The sequence below is a fragment of the Oncorhynchus nerka genome, linkage group LG9a (assembly GCF_034236695.1).
Source record: "Oncorhynchus nerka isolate Pitt River linkage group LG9a, Oner_Uvic_2.0, whole genome shotgun sequence".
Taxonomy (NCBI): domain Eukaryota; kingdom Metazoa; phylum Chordata; class Actinopteri; order Salmoniformes; family Salmonidae; genus Oncorhynchus; species Oncorhynchus nerka.
The window spans coordinates 54970748-54997512 of record NC_088404.1 but is presented as its reverse complement, the minus strand read 5'-3'; the positions used below and the strand labels follow the sequence as shown (position 1 = coordinate 54997512).

The window sequence follows — 26765 nt, the reverse complement described above, 5'->3', positions numbered from 1 at the left end:
TTTGGATGGAGTTGAAAGTCTGTGTTGCCCAGCAACAGCCCCAAAACATCACTGCTCTAGAGGAGATCTGCATGGAGGAATGGGCCAAAATACCAGCAACCGTGTGTGAAAACCTTGTGAAGACTTACAGAAAAAGTTTGACCTCTGTCATTGCCAACAAAGGGTATATAACAAAGTATTGTGATAAACTTTTGTTATTGACCAAATACTTATTTTCCACCATAATGTGCAAATAAATTCATTAAAAATCCTATTGGTCCAAACCACACAAAGACCTCCAAATGCCTCCCAATGCCGAGAAATGGAAGAGATTATACCAAGAGCTGGGCGGTTTAAACCAAAATATAAATGCAACATGCAACATTTTCAAATATTTTGCTGAGTTACAGTTCAAATAAGGAAATCAGTCAATTGAAATGAATTCATTAGGCCCTAATCTATGGATTTCACATGACTGGGAATACAGATATGCATCTGTTGGTCACAAAAAAGTAGGGGCGTGGATCAGAAAACCAGTCAGTATCTGGTGTGACCACCATTTGCCTCATGCAGCGTGACACATCTCCCTCATATTGAGTTTCATCTTGTTAGTCTATGTTCCACTCCTACATTTCTACCCTGTTAGGCTAAATTATAGAGAAATTAGCCAAATTTCAAAATGTTGATCTATGTTTGATAGAGAAGTAAAATTCATGTTCAGGTTTTCACCATTTATGCTAGCTCAATCTTGCTCACTCAAAATTTCCCCCAGCTAGGTTCCACCCTGTTAGGATTATGCGCTGGTTGGAAAATGCACCTAAAAATGTAAGTGCCTGAGCTTGACCAATACATTTTTCTGACAGTAAAACATGTCCTTTTTCTGATATAATACCAAAATGGATTTCAAAAGTTATGTGGTCCAAAAGGCTCCGCATTGTAGTAATGAATTGACTGGGAAATGTATAACTTAAAATACATTGGATTAGTTAGATGATTTTGAGTTGATAGCAAGCAAGCTAAAGTTATTAGCTGACTGGCTTTGGACTGAACATTGCTAGCAAGTTATGCTAGCTGACGTTAGTTGCTACTTTCTAGCGACAAGATCATATATCCAGTCATTCTCGTTGTCTCAGTGTGTGTCCCTCAATGTCATTCCGCTTGAATGTCTTCGCATTTTTAAAGGTCAAGTACAAAATGGAGGACATTAACAATCGCCCCTTCCCGTTTGTGCCCATAGTGCAGAATAATTACTTAAAAAGCTGGACTGCTCCAGATCTGAATGGCAAGAGTGTCTGTAAGCTTTTCTTCCAGCCCAGCACATAACTGATTACAAATCTTACCCAATTGCCATGATTTGTTATGTTGATTATTTAAGTCCGGTGTTAAAGCTGACCTGGGACAAAACCCTTCACACACTCTTGCTCTTCAAGACTTTCTGCAATGACTCAAACAGACCAAAGCAGGAGAACAGTTGTTCCAGGTTGAAACAGCTTATCTCATTAAGAGGCGATAAGACTCAGGGACACCCATTGGTTCTGGAATAGAAAAGGTTCAATTAAGGTTTGCAATTTGGCGTCAATAACGTGACAGTAATTCTAACTAAAAAAAACAAATGTGTGAATATCAATTAATGTAAACCCCACCATAGCAGGTTGGACTAAATAAGGTTAAATAAACATGCCTACTACTAATAAGCATCTGCTGTCCAGAGGGTAACAGCAAACAGATCAATGTTTTCCCCCTAGTAAAGTTGGCACACTGACTTTTCTTGCATTACTCATCTCATGTGTATTTACTGTATTCAATACTATTCTATGGTATCTTAGTCACTTAATGTTTACATATCTGTCATTACTCATCTCATATGTATATAGTGTTTTCTATACTATTCTGCGGTATCTTAGTCACTTAATGTTTACATATCTTGAGTTACTCATTGCATATGTATATACTGTATTCTATACAGACTCTCTGACATCGCTTGTCCATATGTATATAGTCTTAATTCATTCCTACAGTACTTAGATTTGTGTGTATTGGGTATATGTTGTGTAATTTGTTAGATATTACTGCCCTGTCTGAGCTAGAAGCACAAGCAAATTAGATTTGATTTGAGAAAGGATGCTAATCAGTCCATCTCTGAAACCTCTCAAAAAGCTAGACCAAAATAATACAGCTAGCTGCTAGGGTAGCTACAAGGCAGGTAGTACTTGAAGTACTCCCCTACAGACAAACAAACATTATCAAGAACGCTTAGCCTCACCATCTAGGTTAGCTAGCTAGTTAACTAGCAAGCTAGACAGTTTGTTTTATAAAAGCCAAAGTAAGCTAATGTAGCCATCTAGCCAGCCTAATGTTGCTTACAAGCTAGCAATCATCAGCTAGCTCGCTAGGTAACGGGTATTGTGTAAACCTGAACTTGCCCAAGACAGTTCACATAATTGTTCATTAAAAAAATGGAGCCAGTGTATTTATTACAAAATGTTGCTAAAATTAGATAGTTAGTCTTGAGATTTTTACCTTTGCCTCGATTTGGCATTCTCGTCTCTGAGTTGAAACACGGCACTGCACTTTCCAGAATGACCACCTAATTAGTAGGAATAAAGAACTTTGCCCACCAGCGCTGCACACATTTACAAGCACAGACTTTTGTTCCAACTACAAATAATTTTGGCACAGGTTCATCTCTAAGTTAGTTACAAAACTCTGAGCGCGCAGATTCAACATCAGCAAATGTCATTTTGATTCACAGAAAAAGATGAATCAGTCGCAATTTTAGTAAATTAGTTGCATTCATCCTCAACACATTTCAAGTTACACGTTTGCAAGTGTTGTATTTATTCACACAAAGTTACGTGCTTGCTAATATTTTTTGCAACTACAAAACTGATTATACAGGTGCAACTCACATGTGACTCCCCGCCTCGATTCGGTCTTATATAGAAAAATGTTTTATTGTATTTTTATATTGGACAAAAGTAGAGACTCAGAGCTAGAAAATGGTATATCATCTACTGCAGTTGAGGAACAATGGGAAAGTAATTCTGCTTTGATAGTTTATAAACTTGTACCCTACTTTGAAGAAAATGGCCCTTGAATGTTTTGGTACACCTACTGGAAAGCTCTTCTTTGTCTACATCCATTATGCGTTGTTTGCACCCTCTTAAGCCTTAGCCCCACCCATCTCTTTTAGGATTCACATGTGAGGCCATGTGCTAAACAGAGTGAATAGTGTAGGAAATAACCAAATATTTCACGACTAAAAGTGGTGAAAGTAGTAGCACAAATACACTTTATCTAGTTCTTGGCCTATATCCTAATCTGACTTTGGTGCAGGTCATGCTGTTCTTCTTATTCCAGTCTCTGGTAAACACACTAAATCAAATCAAATCTATGTTTATTTGTCACATGCACAGGATACCAAAGGTGTAAACGCTACAGTTAAATGGTTGCTGAAATAGAAAGTGTCCAGATAACAATGATAAAATATTCATACAATAATTGTATATTATTCTTACCCAGGCACTTGTCTAAATTGATGGGTCATGTGAAAGAAATACTATAACAACCCCCCAGCTAAGTGGATGGGTCACTATTGTCTAGACATGTAAACATGTACACATGTTAATGAAATACAATAGATGGCCGTAATCACCCCAATAATTAGCAATGCAAATGGATTTCTGATACACAAATAATATTACTACGCAGATCATACACGTAAAGTCAGCTAGAGAACCAGCAAGCTAACGTTCGCTAGCTACCTAACAGTACGCTTTAACTTGCAATGAAAATGACTTTCTGACAAAATTAGAAACGTATAATATCTGAAAATGTAGCTAGACACTTACCCGTATACACGGATGAACGCATCACAGTCAGACTGCTACCCCTTTAACTCCATTTTGTTTGTAGTTACACCTGGTTTGGCCTGCGTTGTGTCAAGTCACTCTGGTTCACACTCACCGTAGTTGTAGTCCATTACAACAAAAATTCAGGTCAGCAATGTTGTTGAGAGCAGTCCATGTTGTAGAGAGCAGTCCAACGTTAGGTCTTTAAAAAAAACCTGCGGTAGCCAGAATTACCTCCACATACTGAGCAGCTCACGTTATAGACAGAAGCACTCTACATGGCAGAGCAGTCCGAACTCCTCTCAGCATGTCCAGCCCATCCATTATCTCAGCCAAATATGGCTAGCAGGAAGGTTCCTCATTTTTTTCATGGCTAAACCAACCAGGCTCATAATTAAACAATTATATTCATATTTACAGATGGCATACACATTTCTTATTAAGGCACATGAAAGTTCACATGTTCCAGATGGCATTTCTGCCAAAGAATGCATTTTGATTTAAAAAATAAATAAATAATCAAATGTAAAATTGCCTCCTGTGAAGTAGTGACGTGCGACATACGACTCAATTCTTGAAAAGGGTCACAAATTTTACATGCAAATCATACTTTACATGCTTGTACACTTATGTCTCTAATTACTTTCATATCTTCCGCTCATTAACTACAACTTTAGTGTGGAAGGGTGATATTTAAGAAATATTATGTTTTTATTCAAATTCAATACTGTATTGAGCAGTTAAATGAGCAATTGACACTTTTCAACCTGTGTTTATGTTTGACCAGCAGCTGTCAGTTCCTGTGACCCGGGGGTCCTGTGGTCATACCTCACCTCCCACCACGACCAGCGGAGGGTCACCGAGTGGATTGAGAGCCTAGCCGCCCAGAATGGTGACCCTTCCAGCGCCCCCCAGTGGCCCGCCCTCACGGCAGAGGTGGTCAACAACAACACCCGGTGCAGCGCCCACATGAGGAACCACATCCTCTACATGTTGGCCAGGTAGACCCTATTCTGGGATCATCTTTGTCCTGTTTGAGGACAGTAAAGTATTTACTATCTGTTCATCTCTCGTGGATGCATGTAAAATAGGATGGTATCGTAAGACTCCTCAAAAACACGGCACTTCGCCAGGGTTACATCTTAGTGGGCGTGGCTTATACTGGGTACAGTGCACTTTTTTGTATTCATTTTTATTTAGCCTTTATTTAACAAGGCAAGTGAGTTAAGAACAAATTCTTAGGCAAACTTTGTGCCCGATGCGCATTCATGTAAAAACGTTTTACCAGACACAAACTCTGTCGACACGAAGTGATGGTGAGTTAAGATATTTGTAGGCAACTAGTGTTGCACTGTACACCGAAGCTTGGTTCATTACTAGAATTTTTTTGTGAAATCAACTAAAAAAAATTGAAGTTATTTGAAAATTTATTTGCCCAAGTTTATCATAAGACATGTACAGAATGTACACTACCGGTCAAAGGTTTTACAACACCTACTCATTCAAGGGTTTTTCTTTATTTTTTACTATTTTCTACATTGTGGAATAATAGTGAAGACATCAAAACTATGAAATAACACATAAGGAATCATGTAGTAACCCAAAAAGTGTTAATAAACAAATCAAAATGTTTTATATTTGAGATTCTTCAAATAGCCACCCTTTGCCTCGATGACAGCTTTGCACACACTTGATATAGGTCACCAAGTGCTAACAGTCAGTATCTAAATAATATGTGTGAAATTCTTGATAGTGTATGTGATGTAAACAGAGAGGTCTACTTTCTTGGGGACCTGAATATTAACTGGTTTTCAACATGCTGTCCGCTCAAGAGGAAGCTTCTCACTGTGTGAGAACCAGTGCCTGTAATCTCTTTCAGGTTATTAATCAACCTACCAGGGGGTTTACAAACACTACAGGAAAAATATCATTCATATGTATTGATCAGGTTTGTACTAATACTGTAAAACGTTGTTCTAAAGTTGTATCCGTACCCATTGGATGCAGGGATCACAATATAGTAGCTATATCTAGGAAAGACAAAGTTCCAAAAGCTGGGCATTAAATAGTGTATGAGATCATACAAAAGATTTTGCTGTGACTCTTCTGTGGATGATGTTAAAAATACTTTTAGGTCTGATGTGATTAATTAAGTGCTTCCAGATGCTGCACTTCATGAATATGACATTTTTTCTTCCAATTTTTGATAAACATGCATCTGTTAAAAAACTGACTGTTAAAACTGTGAAGGCTTCATGGATTGATGAGGAATTGAACAACTGTATAGTTGAAAGAGATGGGGCAAAAGGAGTTTCTAATGAATCTGGCTGGACATCTGACTTACTGCAAATTGAGAAATTATGTGACTAAACTCAATAAAAATAAACTGTATTATAAAGCCAAGATCAATGATATACAGTGCTATCAGAAAGTATTGAGACCCCTTGACTTTTTCCACATTTTGTTACATTACAGCCTTATTCTGAAATGGACATAAAAAAACAACCAAGACTCTTACTAGAGCTGGCTTTGGGCCAAGCTGAGCAATTGGGGGAGAAGGGCCTTGGTCAGGGAGGTGACCAAGAACCAGATGGTCACTCTGACAGAGCTGCAGAGTTCCTTTGTGGAGATGGAAGAAACTTATAGAAGGACAACCATCTCTGCAGCACTCCACAAATCAGGCCTTTATGGTAGAGTGGCCAGACAGAAGCCACTCCTCCATAAAAGGCACATGACAGCCTGCTTGGAGTTTGCCAAAAGGCACCTAAAGACTCTCAGACCATGAGAAACAAGATTCTATGGTCTGATGAAACCAAGATTGAACACTTTGGCCTGAGTTCACCATCCCTACGGTGAAGCATGATGGTGGCAGCATCCTTGATGAAAACCTGCTCCAGAGCACTCAGGACCTCAGACTGGGGTGAAGGTTCACCTTCCAACAGGACAACGATCCTAAGCACACAGCCAAGACAATGCAGGAGTGGCTTCGAGACAAGTCTCTGAATGTCCTTAAGTGTCCCTGCCAGAGCCCAGACTTGAACCCTATCGAACATCTCTGGAATGACCTGAAAATAGCTGTGCAGCAACGCTCCCCATCCACCAGATGCGCTTGAGAGCATCTGCAGAGAAGAATGGGAGAAACTACCCAAATACAGGTGTGCCAAGCTAGTAGCGTCATACCTAAGACTCGAGGCTGTAATTGCTTCCAAAGGTGCTTCAACAAAGTACTGCATAAAGGGACTGAATACTTATGTAAATGTGATATTTTTTATATATATATATAAATTAGCAAAATTTTTTGAAAACTTTTTGCTTTGTCATTATGGGGTATTGTGTGTAGATTGATTAGGGGGAAAACAACTTGATACATTTTAGCAAAGGCTGTATCCTAACAAAATGGCTTATTCATCACAAAACTATTAGATGTTGCCAAGTATTTTAATGATTAGGTAATTGGCAAACTTAGGCATGAAATGCCACAACGAACAGTAAGCCCTCGTACCCATGCATGAAAAAAACAAGTAACGAAATAAACTTTTTTTTTCACAGTCCCCAGGTCCAGAACAAATTCAAGGAAACGTACTGTATTATATAGAGACATGAGTATGTGGAACTCCCTTTCATCTTATATAGTGCAAGTGAACAGCATCCTGGTTTTAAAAAATAAACAAAATAAACACCTCACGGCACAATGCAACTCCCCCATGTGACCTACTTGTTGTCTGTATGAACTGACATGTATGTGTAACTGATAGATGCACACACACGCACTACATGTTGTTTTAAATTGTAAAGTATTTTGTCTGTAATGTCGGACCCCAGTAAGACTAGCTGTCGCCGTTGGCTAATAAATCAAAACATTTGAGTAATTTACCCCTTTCCAGAGCAACTGCATACATTTTCATACTGGTCCCTCATGGGAATCGAACCTTTAATCCTGGCGTAACTAGCGCCATGCTCTGCCAACTGAGCCACATGGGACCTTGTCATAGAGAACATAGGTGTATCTGTCAACCAATGTGAAAGTGAACGAATCCAGATCAAATGGTTTAAATGGTTCAGCTGCCATGAAAACAAAGGCATCAGTCACCTCTGGAAATGACTTCAATGCTCTCCATGCTGCCCTTTTGCTCTTTTCATGAAACTGCATGGAAGCCTGGCAAAGCCAAACTCTTGTGCATTCCAATCTTTTCGCAGATGGTATTGATGCAAATCTTCTGTTAGTTTTTAGCCATACCAAAAGCAACCCACAGCTTTTTGGTTGGATAATCCTTGGTAAGATCAAAGAACAGCCCAGTAATGAGATCTGTATCCACTGTTGAAATGATAATGGTCTGTGCACCCTTTTGAAGGGAATCTTTAATATGAAGGCATACTCTAGTGGAGGGGTGTCCAACCCTGTTCCTGGAGAGCTATCTTCCTGTATGTTTTCACTCCAACACCAGTTGTAACTAAACTGGTTCAGCTTATTAACCAGCTAATTAATAGAATCAGGTGGGTTGGAGTGAACCTACAGGATGATAGCTCTCCAGGAATAGGGTTGGACACCCCTACTCTAGTGTCACTCTTCATGGTCACATTCTGGCATTGATGTCAGAGACCTCTTTAGCACCACAGACTTATCAGTTGTAACAGATCTTTTCCTTCTTCAAATTCATTCCCACACACCAAATGTGTCAACATTTTGAAAAGCTCCTGTTTGTTAGTAGGATTTCTGGGAAAGTCTGAAATTACATGGAAGCTTTCTATCAGATGCCTTTCCCTCACTTTTCTCTCGTTGAGTGTTCCACACTATTGATTCTACTGCAGTTTTACAACTGGTGCTCTACCCAAGGCAGGAAGATACTACTGCCATATTCGACAAATGTGTCAATGATTTTGACGTCAGAAGAAGAGGGCGTGGTGGGAAGGAGTCTACAGCAATCAGGCCTAGCAGATCAGAGTTTTTGATTAGCAGGTTAAGCATTCCGGTAGTTGTAAGGATTGGAGGACATGGGGTTATTCTCATGAGAGAAAAACGTGTTCAGGTTTCCATCACGAAACTTGCTCGCTATGTAAAGTTGAAAGTGTACAATCACATTTTAATGCTGATGTTAGCTTTTTCTCTTTTGTGACTGGCCTTGCCTTAACATTTTTAAACAGTGGTACATTCTCCCTCTTATTGCTCTGGTGGATGGATGTGTTCCTATCCACAATGACTTCCTTGAGAGATTGAGAAGTGCCGAGTTTCTCAGTGGTAATGAAATCTTTGCTTGCACAATTGCATGTATCCAAAACCAGAAGCCCTGGACATTTATCTAGGAATGGATTCCCCTTACTTGAGATTGTTGCACAAGCTGATGTCTGGTGTGATGAACTTTGCTCGTGTTGAAGGTGTTGTGTTAATAAAAGGGGACACTACATTCAAAAGCTGGGATTCAAAATCAACCAGTAGTATGTCCTGCTACTACCATCCATCTCCAGAAGGCAGTAGGATTCTTTGTTCCTTTTAGTGGGTTTCCCCTGTTCCTTTTACCAGCTAATTGTTTTGCACATGGGCTTGGTCAAGTGGCATGCATTAGAACCTGTTTTGTGTTTTTGGCAAGACCAGGAAGTCTGAGAATCTTGCTAAAGTTAGCTGGTAGAGCTTTCATGTCTCAAATGTGGATAGGAATCCACCTTGCATAGTTTTTTCTGTCCAGTGCAAAGAACCAAGGCCTCTAATGTTCCAACGTAAAGACCAAAATCTCTAGTTGTGTGTACAGACAAAAATCATCACTAGTCTTTCAAATTCAAGAACAATGTTCCAGAACTGAATGTTGAATACCTGCTTTCCATGTATGAAAAGAAGTGCATGTGGATTCGAACAGTCAAACATCTTTCAGGAATTTTGACAATTAACATAAAGTAACTTGATGACTGTGCCTGGTTTTGGTCAAGTGTGCTGCCACTCCAGAAAATGCTTACCCAGCACCTTACAACGTTCCCTGTTGGTCCCTTAGCATTTTCCCTCAGGACGTTAGCTGGGTAGCTGTCTGGAATTAATATTATATGTTGACTGTTTTGAATAGCTTTAGCTAGCTAACCAACAAGACCTAACATTTTAAGTGAACAAAATCTGTGGCTATTGTTTGTTGACAGAACAACCATGTGTCCGGTTTAAAGTCTTATTGCAATTACACATGTTCCCAATCAATTAGCTACATAATGTAACTCCTAGAGCGTGTTGGCAATTCTATCTGTAAGGTTACTCAGTCGTTCGAGCAGTGAATTTCAAACATAGATTCAATCCAAAGACCAGAGAGGTTTTCTAATGCCTCGCAAAGAAGGGCACCTATTGCTAGATCGGAAGAAAGAAAAAAAGCAGACATTAAATATCCCTTTGAGCATTGTGACGTTATTAACTTGTTAGGGCTAGGGTCCTTTTTTTCTGAATTTCAGCCTGACTGATGTGCCCAAAGTAAACCCTGTTACTCAGGCCCAGAAGCCAGGATAGACATTAAATATCCCTTTGAGCATTGTGACGTTATTAACCTCTCTGGGATATATGGGACGCTAGCGTCCCATCTGGCCAAAAGCCATTGAAAATGCAGAGCGCCAAATTCAAATAAATTACTATAAAAATCTAACTTTCATGAAATCACACGTAAGATACCAAATTAAAGCTACACTTGTGAATCCAGCCAACATGTCAGATTTCAAAAAGGCTTTTTAGCGAAAGCAAACAATGCTATTATCTGAGGATAGCACCTCCGTAAACAAAGAGAGAAAAACATATTTCAACCCTGCAGGCGTGACACAAATTCATTCCTTACCTTTTGACGAGCTTCTTTTTTTGGCACTCCAATATGTCCCATAAACATCACAAATGGTCCTTTTTGTTCGATTCATTCCGTCGATATATATTCAAAATGTCAATTTATTTGGCGCCTTTGATCCAGAAAAACACCGGTTCCAACTTGCGCAACGTGACTACAAAATATCTCAAAAGTTACCTGTAAACTTTGCCAAAACATTTCAAAATACTTTTGTAATAGAACTTTAGTTATTTAATGTAAATAATCGATACAATTGAAGATGCGATGATCTGTGTTCAATACAGGAAGAAAACAAACTGTAGCTAGCTTTCTGGTCAAGTGCCTCTAACAGTATACTTGAAGTGACCCTCGTTCTGAACAGGGCAACTTCTTCATTACACAAAGGAAAAACGTCAACCAATTTCTAAAGACTGGTGACATCCAGTGAAAGCGGTAGGAACTGCAAGAAGGTCCCTTAGAAATCTGGATTCCAATGAAAACTCATTGAAAAGAGAGTGACCTCAAAAAAATAACAATCGGAATGGTTTGTCCTCGGGGTTTCGCCTGCTAAATAAGTTCTGTTATACTCACAGATTCAAACATTTTTAGAAACTTCAGAGTGTTTTCTATCCAAATATACTAATAATATGCATATCTTATCTACTGGGGATGAGAAGCAGGAGGTTAGATTTGGGGATGCATTTCATCCGGACGTGAAAATACTGCCCCCTGTCACCAAGAGGTTAATTACACTTTGGATAGTATATAAATACAGCCAGAGAGGAAGGAAACAGCGGAGAGGAGAGGAATGAAACAGCTCAGGGATTTCACCATGAGGCCAATGGTGACTTTAAAACATTTACAGAGTTTAATGAGTGTGATATGAGAAAACAACTGAGGATGGATCCACAACACTGTAGTTACTCCACAATACTGACATAAATGGTAGTGAAAAGAAGGAAGCCTCTACAGAATAAAAATGATCCAAAACATGCATCCTGTTTGCAACAAGGCACTGAAGTAAAACTGCAAAAATAATTGGCAAATAAATTAACTTCATGTCCTGAATAGAAAGTGTTATGGTTGGGGCAAATCCAACACAACACATCACTGAGTACTACTATTCATATTTTCAAGGATGGTGGTGGCTGCATCATGTTATGGGTATGCTTGTGATCGGCAAGGACTGGGTCATTTAAAGAAAATGTAAACCCTAGAGGAAAACCTGGTTCAGTCTGCTTTCCAACAGACACTGGCAGACAAATTCACTTTTCAGCAGGAAAATAACCTAAAATAGAAGGCCAGATATACAGTCGTGGCCAAAGGTTTTGAGAATGACACAAATATTAAATTAATATTGAATATTAATATTAAACTGCTGCCTCAGTTTGTATGATGGCAATTTGCATATACTCCAGAATGTTATGAAGAGTGATCAGATGAATTGCAATTATTGCAAAGTCCCTCTTTGCCATGCAAATGAACTGAATCCCCCCCAAATATTTCCACTGCATTTCATCCCTGCCACAAAAAGACCATCTGACATCATGTCAGTGATTCTCTCGTTAACACAGGTGTGAGTGTTGACGAGGACAAGGCTGGAGATCACTCTGTCATGCTGATTGAGTTTGAATAACAGACTGGAAGCTTCAAAAGGAGGGTGGTGCTTGGAATCATCGTTCTTCCTCTGTCAACCATGGTTACCTGCAAGGAAACACGTGCCGTCATCATTGCTTTGCACAAAAAGGGCTTCACATGTAAGGATATTGCTGCCATTAAGATTGCACCTAAATCAACCATTTATCGGATCATCAAGAACTTCAAGGAGAGCGGTTCAATTGTTGTGAAGAAGGCTTCAGGGTGCCCAAGAAAGTCCAGTAAGCGCCAGGACCGTCTCCTAACATTGATTCAGCTGCGGGATCGGGGCACCACCAGTACAGAGCTTGCTCAGGAACGGCAGCAGGCAGGTGTGAGTGCATCTGCACGCACAGTGAGGCAAAGACATTTGGAGGATGGCCTGGTGTCAAGAAGGGCAGCAAAGAAGCCACTTCCCTCCAGGAAAAACATCAGGGACAGACTGATATTCTGCAAAAGGTACAGGGATTGGACTGCTGAGGACTGGGGTAAAGTCATTTTCTCTGAATCCCCTTTCCGATTGTTTGGGGCATCCGGAAAAAAGCTTATCCGGAGAAGACAAGGTGAACGCTACCATCAGTCCTGTGTCATTCCAACAGTAAAGCATCCTTAGACCATTCATGTGTGGGGTTGCTTCTCAGCAAAGGGAGTGGGCTCACTCACAATTTTGCCTAAGAACACAGCCATGAATAAAGAATGGTACCAACACATCCTCCTAGAGCTACTTCCCCCAACCATCCAGGAACAGTTTGGTGACGAACAATGCCTTTTCCAGCATGATGGAGCACCTTGCCATGAAGCAACTAAGTGGCTCGGGGAACAAAACAAAACATCTATATTTGGGTCCATGGCCAGGAAACTCCACAGACCTTAATCCCATTGAGAACTTGTGGTCAACCCTCAAGAGGCGGGTGGCCAAACAAAAACCCGCAAATTCTGTCAAACTCCAAGCATTGATTATGCAAGAATGAGCTGCCATCAGTCCGGATGTGGCCCAGAAGTTAATTTACAGCATGCCAGGGCAGATTGCAGAGGTCTTGAAAAAGAAGGGTCAACACTGCAAATATTGACTATGCATCAACTTTGTGTAATTGTCAATAAAAGCCCTTGACACTTTTGAAATGCTTGTAATTATTATTCCATAGTAACATCTGACAAAAATATCTAAAGACACTGAAGCAGCAAACTTTGTGGAAATTAATATTTGTGTCATTCTCAAAACTTTTGGCCATGACTGTACACTGTAGTTGTTTACCAAGATGACATTGAATGTTCCTGAGTGGCCTAGTTACAGTTTTCACTTAAATCGGCTTGGAAATCTTTGGAAAACCTTGAATGGCTGTCTAGCACTGATCAACAACCAACTTGACAGAGTTAAAATGTGCAAATATTGTACAATACAGGTGTGCCAAGCTCTTAAACCATGTTCACATTGCAGGCCTTAATGCTCAAATCAGTTTAGTTTTTAAAATCAGTTTTGGAATACTGCCTGTCCAAACAGCAAGTTACAAGTGACCAAATCGGATTTGTGTATGTTCAGACAGCAGTAATTTGCTGACATGGCTACCCTAGTTGTCATAGTGACAACAGGTGTGTGTGTGTGCAAGGATTTAGATTGATTGGTGGTGGTTCTCCTGTTTCCTATCACTTAGAAGTTATGTAGCAAGCTTAGGTGACATCAATGCCTGCCATGTATGTTTGCCAGTTGTTTTGAATGTTCAAAATCATAAGGTAAGAACACGTTTAAAGCCTCAAAGGATAAGATGATCCAACTTTCAAATTGAGTCATTTTTGGCTAGCCACAACAGTCAACTAGCTAGCTAGGTAGCTGTTTAGCTTTCTAGCACATTCACTAATTTGTTTCCAAACTATTTACAAGCTAATTAGCTACCACATGTTATTGTCAAACTGTCAAACTGTCAACCGAGTACCTAGCAACCAACAACGTATGCCAAGAAACCGTCTTAAAAAAAAAACACTTCAGGGCAAATAAATCAGATTTTACTGTTCAGATACAAGTCGCATGGCCAGGAATCAGATTTTGACTTTGGATTGAAATATCAGATTTTGACTTTCGATTGAAATATCAGATTCCATGTGCTTTTTGGTTGTTCAGACTGCAGGAAAAAGAACAGATTTGAATCGGTTATGCAAAAAACTTAGATTTGAGTCACTTCAAACTGCCAATGTGAACAAGGCTTTAGAGACTTAACCCAGAATGACTCACAGCTGTCATCGCTTCCAAATGTCATTCTAACATGTATTGTCGCAGGGGTGTGACTACTTTATGTAAATTCGATTTCTTTATCTAATTTTTAAATAAAATTGCAAAAAAATCTATAAATGTGTTTTCACTTTGTCATTATGAGGTATTGTGTGTAGATGGGTTAGATAAAAACTAAATATAATCAATTTTGAATTCAGGCTGTAACACAACAAAATGTGCAATAAGTCAAGGGGTATGAATACTTTCTGAAGGCACTGTATGTTTAGTAGAAGAAATACTGGAGCCAAAATCTTAAAAATAAAGATAAAAAATGTATTATATTGAGGTGCTTCTTTCTGGATTAGTAGGCTTACTTGCGAGCCCACCATAGTAGAAGCAGAGAAGCAACCTTAAAGTAAAAAATGAAGGACACTTGCCAAACTGGTATTGCACCCTACACTGCTGAATACATGTAATGAATAGTCATATACAGCATATTACACTAGATATGTAAGAAAGCTATGTTAGCTGCTAACCTCCATCACCCACCACTCTCTTTGCAGGAGAGGAGTGTTCATCCAGGCCGAGATGGCTGATTTTGAGCAGCTGTTGTGGAGGCTGGGCCAGGCAGGTGGGGTGATGCAGGCCAGCCCACCCATTCCCCAGTACCGCTCCCCTCAAGGACATGACTTACACACACGCTTCATCCACCACTGCCTGGACAATGGCCTTCGCTACCTGCTCTACACCTACCTGGAGCACAACAGGTGAGGGAAAAGGACAATCAATATTTCATGACTATTTGCTAGGAGGAGGCTATGACTGAATCTCAAACCGAACACTTGGCCCCAGAGCCCTTTGTCTTGAGTGGCCACTTGCTGATGTGTTCAGTGTTTCCAAAAATGTTTCAGTGAGAATTTCTACGATAGCCTGGCTAATCCGAGTCACTCGACTCACAGCGAAGGAGAGCTGTGACACGCTGGTCTGGATAGGAGGCCATTATAAATGCAGTATTCGCGCAATTTTTCATTGAGAATCACTATTGGCTCCTTAATTTGTCGCTAGATTACATTTTGCCATTGCCGCAACAAAGTCACAGCACCAATTTGCCTTGCTGCGGCACAGGTGCGGGCGTCAGTTGAGTATGGCAGTCGCCATACCCTAGCTCAAGACCAACAATTTAAAGTAGGCCATTTTTTGTGGGAACTAAAATCATTCCAATCCCGATTTAACATGCAATAGCTGTTTAGAGTATTGCTTGGCTGGCTTTAGGACCATGGGGAACATCGCTCCTTTTCTCTCACTTTTAGAATGCAGAGTGTGCCAGTGTGCTTTGCCAGTCAGCTGTTTAGGCAAAAATACACATGTCCTGTTTTTGGCTTTAAAGACGACAATTGTAGGCTATAACATAAACTCAGCAAAAAAAAGAAACGTCCTCTCACTGTCAACTGTGTTTATTTTCAGCAAACTTAACAGGTGTCAATATTTGTATGAACATAAGATTCAACAACTGAAGGGCCTCCCAGGTGGCGCAGTGGTTAAGGGCGCTGTACTGCAGCGCCAGCTGTGCCATCAGAGTCCCTGGGTTTTTTCTCATCGCTGCCATGCTATTAAATCGAGTTAAGGAGGGGATGTTTTCAGTACGAACCGGTACATGGGGGATACGAGTGTATAGCCCGCTGCATACACTGCCGTTGGAGGGTAAGATGCTCAATTCGCCCACCTCATTCTCACAGATGTATCCCGCTGTTTATGAAGTTTGCCACATGTTGATTGAAAATGAGAAATTGGTGCTACAATACCTTTTTTAAGAAATACTGCACCTTCAAGCACAACTCCTTAGCTAGATGTAAACTTGTGCGACTAAAGCCGGGCGTGCACTGCACGATTTTTGGCCCCAATTTAGCTGTCCCAGACATGTTTTTGAGATCGGAGACAAAATCCCCATGTCGTTGCCTACTCAACGCTCTGCCATCATCAACGCTCGTTTAATAAGAGCAGATCAGAGACACAATCTTAGGGCTAGCCATCCCGTCTTCGTCGGCACAATGCTCTTGTAGTGTGAGATGTGCAACGTATGACAAGTTTTGAGAACGGTGATCGGAAATGGCCAGTGAGCTCGCCAGTAAGATGATGACTTTGCATCACCCAGAATGTGTAGACTGTCGAGCAGGAGCGATGACTACTAGAATCCGTTTATACTTTTAGAAGCCAAATTGTAAAACTGTTACAGCTCTGAAGTTCACAAGCACTGTTATTAAATTCAAATTGTATTGGCTAGATATTTCATCTCTGTATGGCAGAGGCAGCTTTGAGCCACAGCTCGTTCTAGCTACGTTAACAATCTGTTCATGTGGTCACATCGTAGTTTTCGCGAGACAGCGTGGTATTGAGCATCCTCATGATGCAAAAACGTTCAAATTAATTACAGATTTCTTGATGATTCATTGACTATTTTGGGGGCGGCAGGTAGCCCAGCGGTTTGAGCATTGGGCCAATAACCAAAAGGTCTCTGGTTCAAATTCCCAAGCTAACAAGGTGAAAAATCTGTCTTTGTGCCCTTGAGCAAGGCACTTCACCCTAATTTGCTCCAGGGGTGCCGTACTACTTTGGCTCACCCTGGAAAAACAATTTGCTCCAATGTATGTGACAATAAAACAAATATATTTTTCTTTAGTAGTGGCTTTGTTGTTGCTAGGTAACACGCTAAGATTTGTGGTTAGAACTTGCTGCCTCGGGAGCCGAGTTGGCACAGGATGCCCACTTGGTAGAGAGGCTGCTGAAAGACACAGTGGAGCCCTCGATCACTCGACAACTAACCGTTGAGATTGACTTGTGTTCGGTTTGAGATTCAGCTAATGTATTGTATTTCTTGTATTAGGAGCTTACTGATCTTGGTTTTGAAAGTATTTTCAATTGTCAAACAAACAATCTCCATTTGATGCTATTTGTGGCTCAGATGACACTGCATTTGTGAAATATACTGTATGTTTTTATAGCTCGTGCTCCATCTTTGTTTTCTTTCCTTGTATCAGGTTGACACCCAGGAATTGCCCTGCTCTAGCTGATAATGGTCTATATGAAAGTCACCCGTGGTTTGAAATGCTGGTGAAAATGCAAGAGATTACCAGAGACCTCTCAGGTATGGCAGTTTTAGTTATGTGGTGATGGGTTCTGATTTCTTAACCTTTGGAATCTTGAAATATACTTATTAATTTCACTGAGGGAGAGAGGTAATGCATAACGTTTACATTATGTCAGGATATGTTATTGTTAGCCATCAGGGATCCTATGGGAGGAGAAGAGACAGTCGGGTACCAGTCACCATGACAGCCATGATAGCCTGATTTTGACAGCATCAAGAAGTTCTACATTTCTGTTAAAATAAAAGTTTCCAGTCTAAACAGATATGTTCGGTCATCATTTGAACTGTCTAGCAAGCAAACAGCGAACTAAAACACTGTTGGAAAGTTGCTTTCAGTTTCCTGGCTTGCTAGATTAGCATATCCTAAATACTTTTTTAAACTGATGGGTTTATTTGTATAGAGCAGGTATGCTATTTGGAACACCAGGCTGCTGATGTCATGCAGGCGTATTTGTTTTTGACATGTAGTTTGACGAGTCATTAATAACCATTAAATAATTGTGTGTCTCTGTCCTGTAGATCCAGAACGTGTGTTCCAGGCCAGTCTGACCAGTGCCCAGGTCCTCATCCCAGGCAGCCAGGCCATGGTTAGCAGCATGCTCCTGGAAGGGCACAGTCTTCTGGCCCTCGCTACCATCATGTTTGCCCCGGGTGGCATCGACCAGGTCTGGACCTTTTCTCTCCTCAAAAGCATTATATTTGGTAACCGCGTGATGCTATGTGATAACTGCACGAGGGTATCTCACCTTATAATTCTGCCTTCAGGAATTTCATGCATAAGCCATTTTTGGAATGCGGTGATCAGGCTGGTTCCACCAGGCTATTGGCCAAAGGTGAACAGCTCCATCAGTGCAAGACAAAACCTAATCTATTGACTCATACAGTATAGTAAAATGATCACAACAAAACAACCAACTTTCAATGCTCATGTTTTTATTGGGTATGTGTTAGAGGAATTTAATTCCTATATGTTCATTAACCAATTCAATTATAACAAAGCAAAACACTTTGTCTGTTTCTAATCATTTGTAAGGTTCTTATTTGCATAAAATAGACAAAGATCAGTCTCAAAATGAATCAATAGCGTTTATTCCCGAGAGCTCCGGTTATAATACCATGTACATTGGTTTATATACCTCAAATTTCGTCATAAATGTCCCTCCTTCTCTCAGATACAATGGCATTATAGTTCACAAGCCTCCTCACATTGTCTGCCACCTGTTAAACAATCTACTACAAGCCCAAGGTCTCTCCCCTCCCTTGGTAGGGACAGAATGTCCTGTAAGGAACACAGTATTCCAGGCGGTCTGACGATAGCTCCATTCGTTTCTACCAAGGAACAGAAAGTCCTTGTTCTAATTCTTGTCTAAAACTACACACCTTATATTCAGTATTATGATTATAATAAAATTCATACATTCGTACAGTAACAGAGTAGTATTCTGTTTAGTTATAATTCTAAGCTAAATGTATACATAATTTAGTCATTATTAATACAAATCCCATAACACCATGCCCAATGACTAGATATGGCGTGTATAACGTGACACCATTCATTCCTATGTGAAGACTCAACAGTGCATTGAAATCAAATTAAGTCAGTTAAAGGTGCAATATGCTGAAATCATATTAGTTGGAAGTGAATCCTCTCTTGTGCCAAGTGCCATCAAACAATAGACATTCATCTATGACCGCAACGTCATCCTCCCTCAGCAACTCTGCCACGTCTGGATCTACAGCATATCTGTGCTCCACTAATCTGGTTTGCAGCACTCTCCAAAGATTGCGTCCCTCGAATCTCTCTAAAGTGGATTTTTTTTTTGCTTATTATGGTATCTATCGTAACTGCAGGAGTAAATATCAGCATGCATTTGCCCTATGTTAATATCAGTATCTCCACATGTATTTCTGTAGGTAAATGTAATATCTCAGTAATTATACAATAGTCTACTCTGTGTGAATGTGACAGTATGTATGTGACAATCTCATTGTTTAACCTAGTTATATACTGCTGCTGGCAGTGATAGAGTAGCCACTATGACATGATGTTTGCAGCCCAATATTAATATTGATATTTCAGCAATGCAAGGCCACCCTTACGTTTGAGTCTCTGTAAAAAGGTATTGCGTAATAGAGCGGTTCTTCTATTACAATATGATTCATCCTTAAGAGTCGATTGACACTCACATGCCTCAATCAAGTTAACATAATACAAAAATCCCCATCAAAATCTGTCTGTTTAAACTAGATAAAAAAATTTTTTATATATATGGGCTGTGTCTCAATCCACCTCATCCGCCTATGTCGGCCTTCCACATGTGGTGGAAAGTGGCAGAGCTACAGCGTCGTTTGTCAGACCAGGAGACATCCTGAAAACGTCTGAACGGTTTGGCCTCCAAAATATGAGCACAAACTAATATACAAACTGAAATGAAAGATGAGTCTCACGAACACGATGGTGTTCTCCGTTTTGTCCTACGACCCCGATCAGTGTAACAGGACTCGTCTGAAGGTACCCTTTTTTGTTTTCATGTTTGGAATTAGTTTTGTGCCAACAGAAAAAGGGGTTAAATGTGCCTAAAAATATATAGATATGTTTCTGAGCTTTCTTATATTGCCTAGATATAGGAGAGACACTTCAAAACCGTATTCTTTATTATTTCATGTGTTATTCAATGCGTTTCTATGGGCAATAGTAGTGATGGCCAAATTCAATATTTTATTTAAAAAAATATGACCATCTTTAACAAACACCATATGTTATCTTAGTAGACCCATTTTAAGACAGGCGATTGCCTGTTGAGCATCTAATCCTGATTTTACAGTTTGGTCCGAAGTCAACATTGTCAGATCTTGAAAAAAAATCTGTTTCAGAACCATTCCCACTGGATTCAGATTGGTAAAAAGTCCAAATTCTTAAATGCATTGTTCATCTCTGTATGATCACTCTATATACCATCAGATTGCGTGCAGATTTGTGAAATTAATCGAGATGCAGTAGTTTGACACAGTTGACAGGCTTAAAGTTTGTTTGCTTGTTAACCAAATGACAGATCTTCAGAAGCATAATCTCGAACTGATTTGTTGATAAGAGATCAAAGTCCATTTTTGAATTTAAGCTTCTTGTTCTGTAGCTCTGGTGAGGGGTGCTCAACGTACTGTTGGTCTGTCAGAAAGGTATCCCTTTTGATATCCATTTTGAAGTCCTTGGATCGCTTTTTATTACTGTTGGCTACATAAATGATTGCCCTCTAATATACACTTTCAATGTTTCCCATAAATGGCTGGGTGAAGTGTCTTCTGATTTTTTTTTTTACTTCTAAGAAAAGCTCCACCTGCTCTGAGACAAAGTTAATGAAATTCTGCTCAGGGAGCAGCACAGAACACCATGTTTTATGAGGCTTATTTTTCATGGTAGTACTGACGGTAGTACTAGGGGGGCGTGATCGGATATGACTAGATGCAGTTTTATCATCAACAACGAAGTAGTCAATATGTGAAAAATAGTGGTGGACGGGAGGAAAAAAAAATAGTAGGGATTCTGTGGGATTTAACTGCTGCCACAAATCAAAGACACCAAACTTAAGAAGACATAATATCCTGAGCTCTGTGGGATAATGGCATATTCTTATTTGTTAAACGGTGGAGTACCGGATTCAAAAAACAATTAAAGTCCCCACACAGAATCACATAACGGGAGTTCAAATCTGGTAATAAGGTAAATAATGATTTTGATTAAGTTGCTGTCATCCTTATTCATAGCATACACATTCGCCAGCACTACAGGCCTATTATTAAAGTTATCCCGTAACAATAACATGCCTGCCATCTGGATCGGAAATAACATGTGAGGAGACATTACTCTTAATCAAAATTGCTGTCCCACAAGCCCTACTTTGGTAACCTGGGCAGAAACCCTGCCCTTTCCATGAACTGTTTAAACGGGTGTAGCCTGATGGTCAGAGATGAATCTCTTGAAGGAATGCTATCTTTGCTTTCAATATTGTTTGTGGTCGCCTTGTGGTACATGGCCCTATGCTGGTTCAGCGTAGGTATAAAGCAAAAATATATCAAAGTAGAAAAAAGTCAGTACACATTAGTCTTGCATCGGTTCTGATACTTACGTTTCCTTGAGGTTGACCCGCAAACAAATCAGCTGGCAGGTGGAATAAAAAAGAATTTCAACCAGCGTGTCGGCTTGCAGTTCTAAAACATTATATTGCCATTTAGAAACATTTTAAATCTAAATATTATACTTTTTTTTTTTATGAACCCAGGAGCTTGTTGGGTTGAATAGTGTTGCGCGCTCTATTATGTGAAGAGTGAGGCAGACGAATGACGTCATCGGTGTGCATCATGTGATTTTAACCAATTATGAATAGGCATTGCCTACTAATTGTCTACTAATTGGTTAATAATGCCATTGGAAACACTTATCTTTTTTACTACAAAACATAGAAACGCGCCATTTTCACATACGGTATGTTGGTGCTGGAGATGATGAATATGAAGTTGAAAAAAGGTGAAATTTACCTTTAAATTAAAATAATATATTTTTTACAAACCCAGGAGCTTGTTGTGTTGAAAAGTGTTGCGGATTCTATTATGTGAGCGATAATGCAGAAATAGCCGAGACTACCAGCCACCTAGCTCATGCGAAAATAGCCAACATAACAAGAGAAATAAAAAGAAAGGTTATGATGGTGGATTACACCATCGTGGAAACAGCAAGTGAAATCCCCAATTTGGAAGAATTCATTGGATTCATTCATTCACTTTGTTGTCATTGTGGACAAGGAAGACAACAGCCTGGTAGTTGGACAGCCTGCAAAAGTGCAAGCAGGTATTTGTTTACAATAATTCAGTTAATTATTACATTAATTCAGGCTTTATAAAGTTTAAACATATGCGGCTGGTTAAAGGTTGAGTAGTGTTAGGTTCTAATTATCAGAGTAAGAACTCGACTGGCACTATGAAAGCTTAAACCAAGTGTATTCTTCCCAAAGGATCGAACAGCTGAACAGACAAAAACATGTTTACATTAGTGGTGGTATTTGTACCCCACTTTGGGTGGAGTCGTCTCCTCGCTAAACATTGTATCTTCATTGCTAGGCAGGAAAATAAGTGATACGGGAAATAAACGGTTATTTTATTTGGGGAGTTTCTCCCATTCTTTCTGCAGATCCTCTCAAGCTCTGTCAGGTTGGATGGGGAGCGTCTTTCCAGAGATGTTCGATCTGGTTCAAGTCCGGGCTCTGGCTGGGCCACTCAATGACATTCTGAGACTTGTCCCGAAGCCACTCCTGCGCTGTTTTGAGTGTGTGCTTAGGGTCGTTGTCCTGTTGGAAGGTGAACCTTCTCCCCAGTCTGAGGTCCTGGAGCAGGTTTTCAGACTGTGGAAAAAGGAACATTTTTAGTGGTCATGGGTCACTTTTAGGAAAGCATTTCATACAATTCTACATAATTTTAGATGACTAGAGACTTTAGAACAAAGGAACAAAATGACAGGTTATACTTTGACACGGACAAATTGAGAATCTGAGATCAATGAAAAAAACCTTGTCTTAAATGCGTCAATAGCCTATGGAGACACACACATTGTACAATATGAGGAGGATTTTATAGTCCTAAAAAAGCTATCCAGTTTCACTGACTCACCCAATGTTGCGCAGCTCACTCACCGGCGATGGCCAATGCGCTCATGCCAAAAGCTCATCTCTCTCTCGTTTTACTTTGTAAAACAATGCTGTTCGGCTCAATAGGTCTATTTGAAAGTTGATAACTTGGCAGCCTACAGACAGATTAGTCTTCTCTTTTCAGCAGGATCTGTGTTTTCCTGCTGTTGTATATGAAATGTTGCGAAAGGCCCTGTATTGGTTGACAGCAGTAATTCCATAACTTTGGCAAATGTATTTAAATGTATCAGTGGTGCTGTGATAGCTCCAGCACCCTCACCACGGCTGTGATTCTGTAAGGAAATAAATGAAGTGCAACGCTGGAGAGGTGAGAGTTACATGCTAATTTCTATCAGAGCAGGGAGAGACATCACAGAAAGTGAATCTCATTCTGGTTCGGTGAGAAATACAGGCACACTTCTCTCTCGCACCACAGCAATGGCCATGCGTTGGTCAAAATAGGCTACAATGTTGTGCAAAACATAAACCCGGGCCAGCCCAACACTGATCAATTCTTAGAATATCAGGCACTGTTTTCACATTGCGTTTTTTTAGGGGGCAGCCAGGAGAATTACACAGGATCAACTTGAATTAACTTTTGATTGCTTTTATAATTATTATAATTTTTACTTTGCAAACAGTAAAAATAATGTTTTATGTTATGAGAGGTACCGGATCCTGGCTAATGGATTCCAGAACGAAACAATCCAAAACTGAGGTGCCGAACAGGATCTGGCACCAAATGAAGCACTGCCACCACCCAAAAGGGCACTTTAGATACTGGAAAAGCAAAGGGGCTTGTGCTCTGCACAGGTAGAGCCCTATCTGTGCACTTCCTGACCCACAGCTCCCCATGTACAATATGAAAACAGCATTTCTCACCCCATATGCTCTGTAGCTGGGGTTTGCCTGGTTCCCGCTCCCCTCCTAAAGAAAATCAAAATGGGTTAAATTTACAAAGAAAATGTATACTAAATTAATTTAATAATTTAAAAAAATTAAAGAAGCAAAAACTGTGTGGAAAAAGGGAGAGAGTAATGCCTATTTATGTGTTGGCCACTTGACTGATATTTATCTCTTCCCTTATAAAACAACAAAACAAACATCCAGTGTTATGAGGAAGATAAACCGACACGGAAGTAAACCTCATGGTGTTTTTTTGTCCTGAGAACGGACAGGCACATAGATAGCACATTAATGTGCAAACAAAACAGTGTATCATTCGCCTACTGTTGTCCGTAGGTTCCTTGAGCCCACCCACTCCGAGACACACAGACACACGCATACAAATACACATTGATTTTGTATTGTAGATACCTGTATGCGGTAGTAGAGTGCACTTAATGTGTTGTGAAAAGTGTTATGGAATGTAATGTCTTTTTAAAATTTTATTGTGTACAGTCGTGGCCAAAAGTTTGAGAATGACACCACTATTAATTTTCACAAAGTTTGCTGCTTCGGTGTCTTCAGATATTTTTTGTCAGATGTTACTATGGAATACTGAAGTATAATTACAAGCATTTCATAAGTGTCAAAGGCTTTTCTTGACAATTACCTGAAGTTGTTGCAAAGAGTCAATATTTGCAGTGTTGACCCTTCTTTTTCAAGACCTCTGCAATCCGCCCTGGCATTCTGTCACCCGCCTCTTGAGGATTGACCACAAGTTCTCAATGGGATAAAGCTCTGGGGAGTTTCCTGGCCATGGACCCAAAATATCAATATTTTGTTCCCCGAGCCACTTAGTTATCACTTTTGCCTTATGACAAGGTGCTCCATCATGCTGGAAAAGGCATTGTTCATCACCAAACTGTTTCGGGATGGTTGGGAGGAGTTGCTCTCAGAGGATGTGTTGGTACCATTCTTTATTCATGGCTGTGTTCTTAGGCAAAATTGTGAGTGAGCCCACTCCCTTGGCTAGGAAGCAACCCCACACATGAACGATCTCAGGATGCTTTACTGTTGGCATGACACAGGACTGATGGTAGCGCTCACCTTGTCTTCTCCGGACAAGCTTTTTTCCGAAACAATTGGAAACAGGATTCATCAGAGAAAATGACTTTACCCCAGTCCTCAGCAGTCCAATCCCTGTACCTTTTGCAGAATATCAGTCTGTCCCTGATGTTTTTTCCTGGAGGGAAGTGGCTTCTTTGCTGCCCTTCTTGACACCAGGCCATCCTCCAAAAGTCTTCGCCTCACTGTGCGTGCAGATGCACTCACACCTGCCTGCTGCCATTCCTGAGCAAGCTCTGTACTGTTGGTGCCCCGATCCCGCAGCGGAGTCAACTTTGGGAGACGGTCCTGGCGCTTGCTGGACTTTCTTGGGTGCCCTGAAGCCTTATTCACAACAATTGAACCGCTCTCCTTGAAGTTCTTGATGATCCGATGGTTGATTTAGGTGCAATCTTACTGGCAGCAATATCCTTGCCTGTGAAGCCCTTTTTGTGCAAAGCAATGATGACGGCACGTGTTTCCTTGCAGGTAACCATGGTTGACAGAGGAAGAACGATGATTCCAAGCACCACCCTCCTTTTGAAGCTTCCAGTCTGTTATTCAAACTCAATCAGCATGACAGAGTGATCTCCAGCCTTGTCCCCGTCAACACTCACACCTGTGTTAACGAGAGAATCACTGACATGATGTCAGCTGGTCTTTTTGTGGCAGGGCTGAAATACAGTGGAATGTTTTTTGGGGATTCAGTTAATTTGCATGGCGAAGAGGGACTGTGCAATTAATTGCAATTCATCTGATCACTCTTTATAACGGTCTGGAGTATATGCAAATTGCCATCATACAACCTGAGGCAGCAAACTTTGAAAATTAATATTTGTGTCATTCTCAAAACTTTTGGCCACGACTGTATATAACTGTCTTAATGTATCTGTACCCCAGGAAGAGTAATGAGGATCCTTAATAAATACAAATTCAGCTCCCGACCCCAGCCCAAAGGGATTTTCCAAGGGCGAAACGAGCACACTCACAAACACCAGGATTGGTATATATGAATTTGAGTTTTCCTGTCTGTGTGTTGTTTAGGTGGTAAGTCAGGGGGAGAGGGCTGGGAGCTCTGTGTCTAGGGTGGACCCCCAGCTACTGAAGATGGCCCTGAGCCCCTACCCCAAGCTCAAGGCAGCGCTCTTCCCTGTGAGCGGACCACGAGGGACCACCGCCACCACATCCGATATCTCCGTCTACCACCTCATGCAGGTACTCTGCCACATCCATACCGTCCAGATCATCTGTTTTCTAAATGTCTTGTGGGTGTTTGCTGTGTTACAAATCATACAGTAACTTACCACATGCATAAAGGAACTGAATAATAGGGTTTGGTCCTGAGTACACCATTAGCATTCAGCTCATCACTGAGCAAACAAAGGCCCTAGGCTCTAATCATAGCATTATAGAGAACCACACAGCATCTTCACAGCACATTACACACACACTCTGCATTCACAGCACGGCGCACAACACACGATCACAGCTTCGAAGCTAAACTTTGAC

The 26765-nt window shown here is 40.4% G+C and overlaps 1 protein-coding gene across 8 annotated transcripts in view; it reads left to right on the top strand.

Moving 5' to 3' along the window:
• The window catches only part of spg11 (SPG11 vesicle trafficking associated, spatacsin), a 76719-nt gene that overhangs the window by 22677 nt on the left and 27277 nt on the right, over positions 1-26765 (top strand). For 4 of the 8 annotated variants that reach the window (XM_065022704.1, XM_065022705.1, XM_029668643.2 and 1 more), the window contains exons 15-19: positions 4618-4831; positions 15011-15214; positions 17483-17589; positions 18112-18257; positions 26301-26471. In XM_065022704.1, the coding sequence (XP_064878776.1) occupies positions 4618-4831; positions 15011-15214; positions 17483-17589; positions 18112-18257; positions 26301-26471 (842 nt within the window). The remainder of the gene's footprint in view (positions 1-4617; positions 4832-15010; positions 15215-17482; positions 17590-18111; positions 18258-26300; positions 26472-26765) is intronic. The other 4 variants (XM_065022708.1, XM_065022706.1, XM_029668644.2 and 1 more) reach the window with 1 other exon arrangement.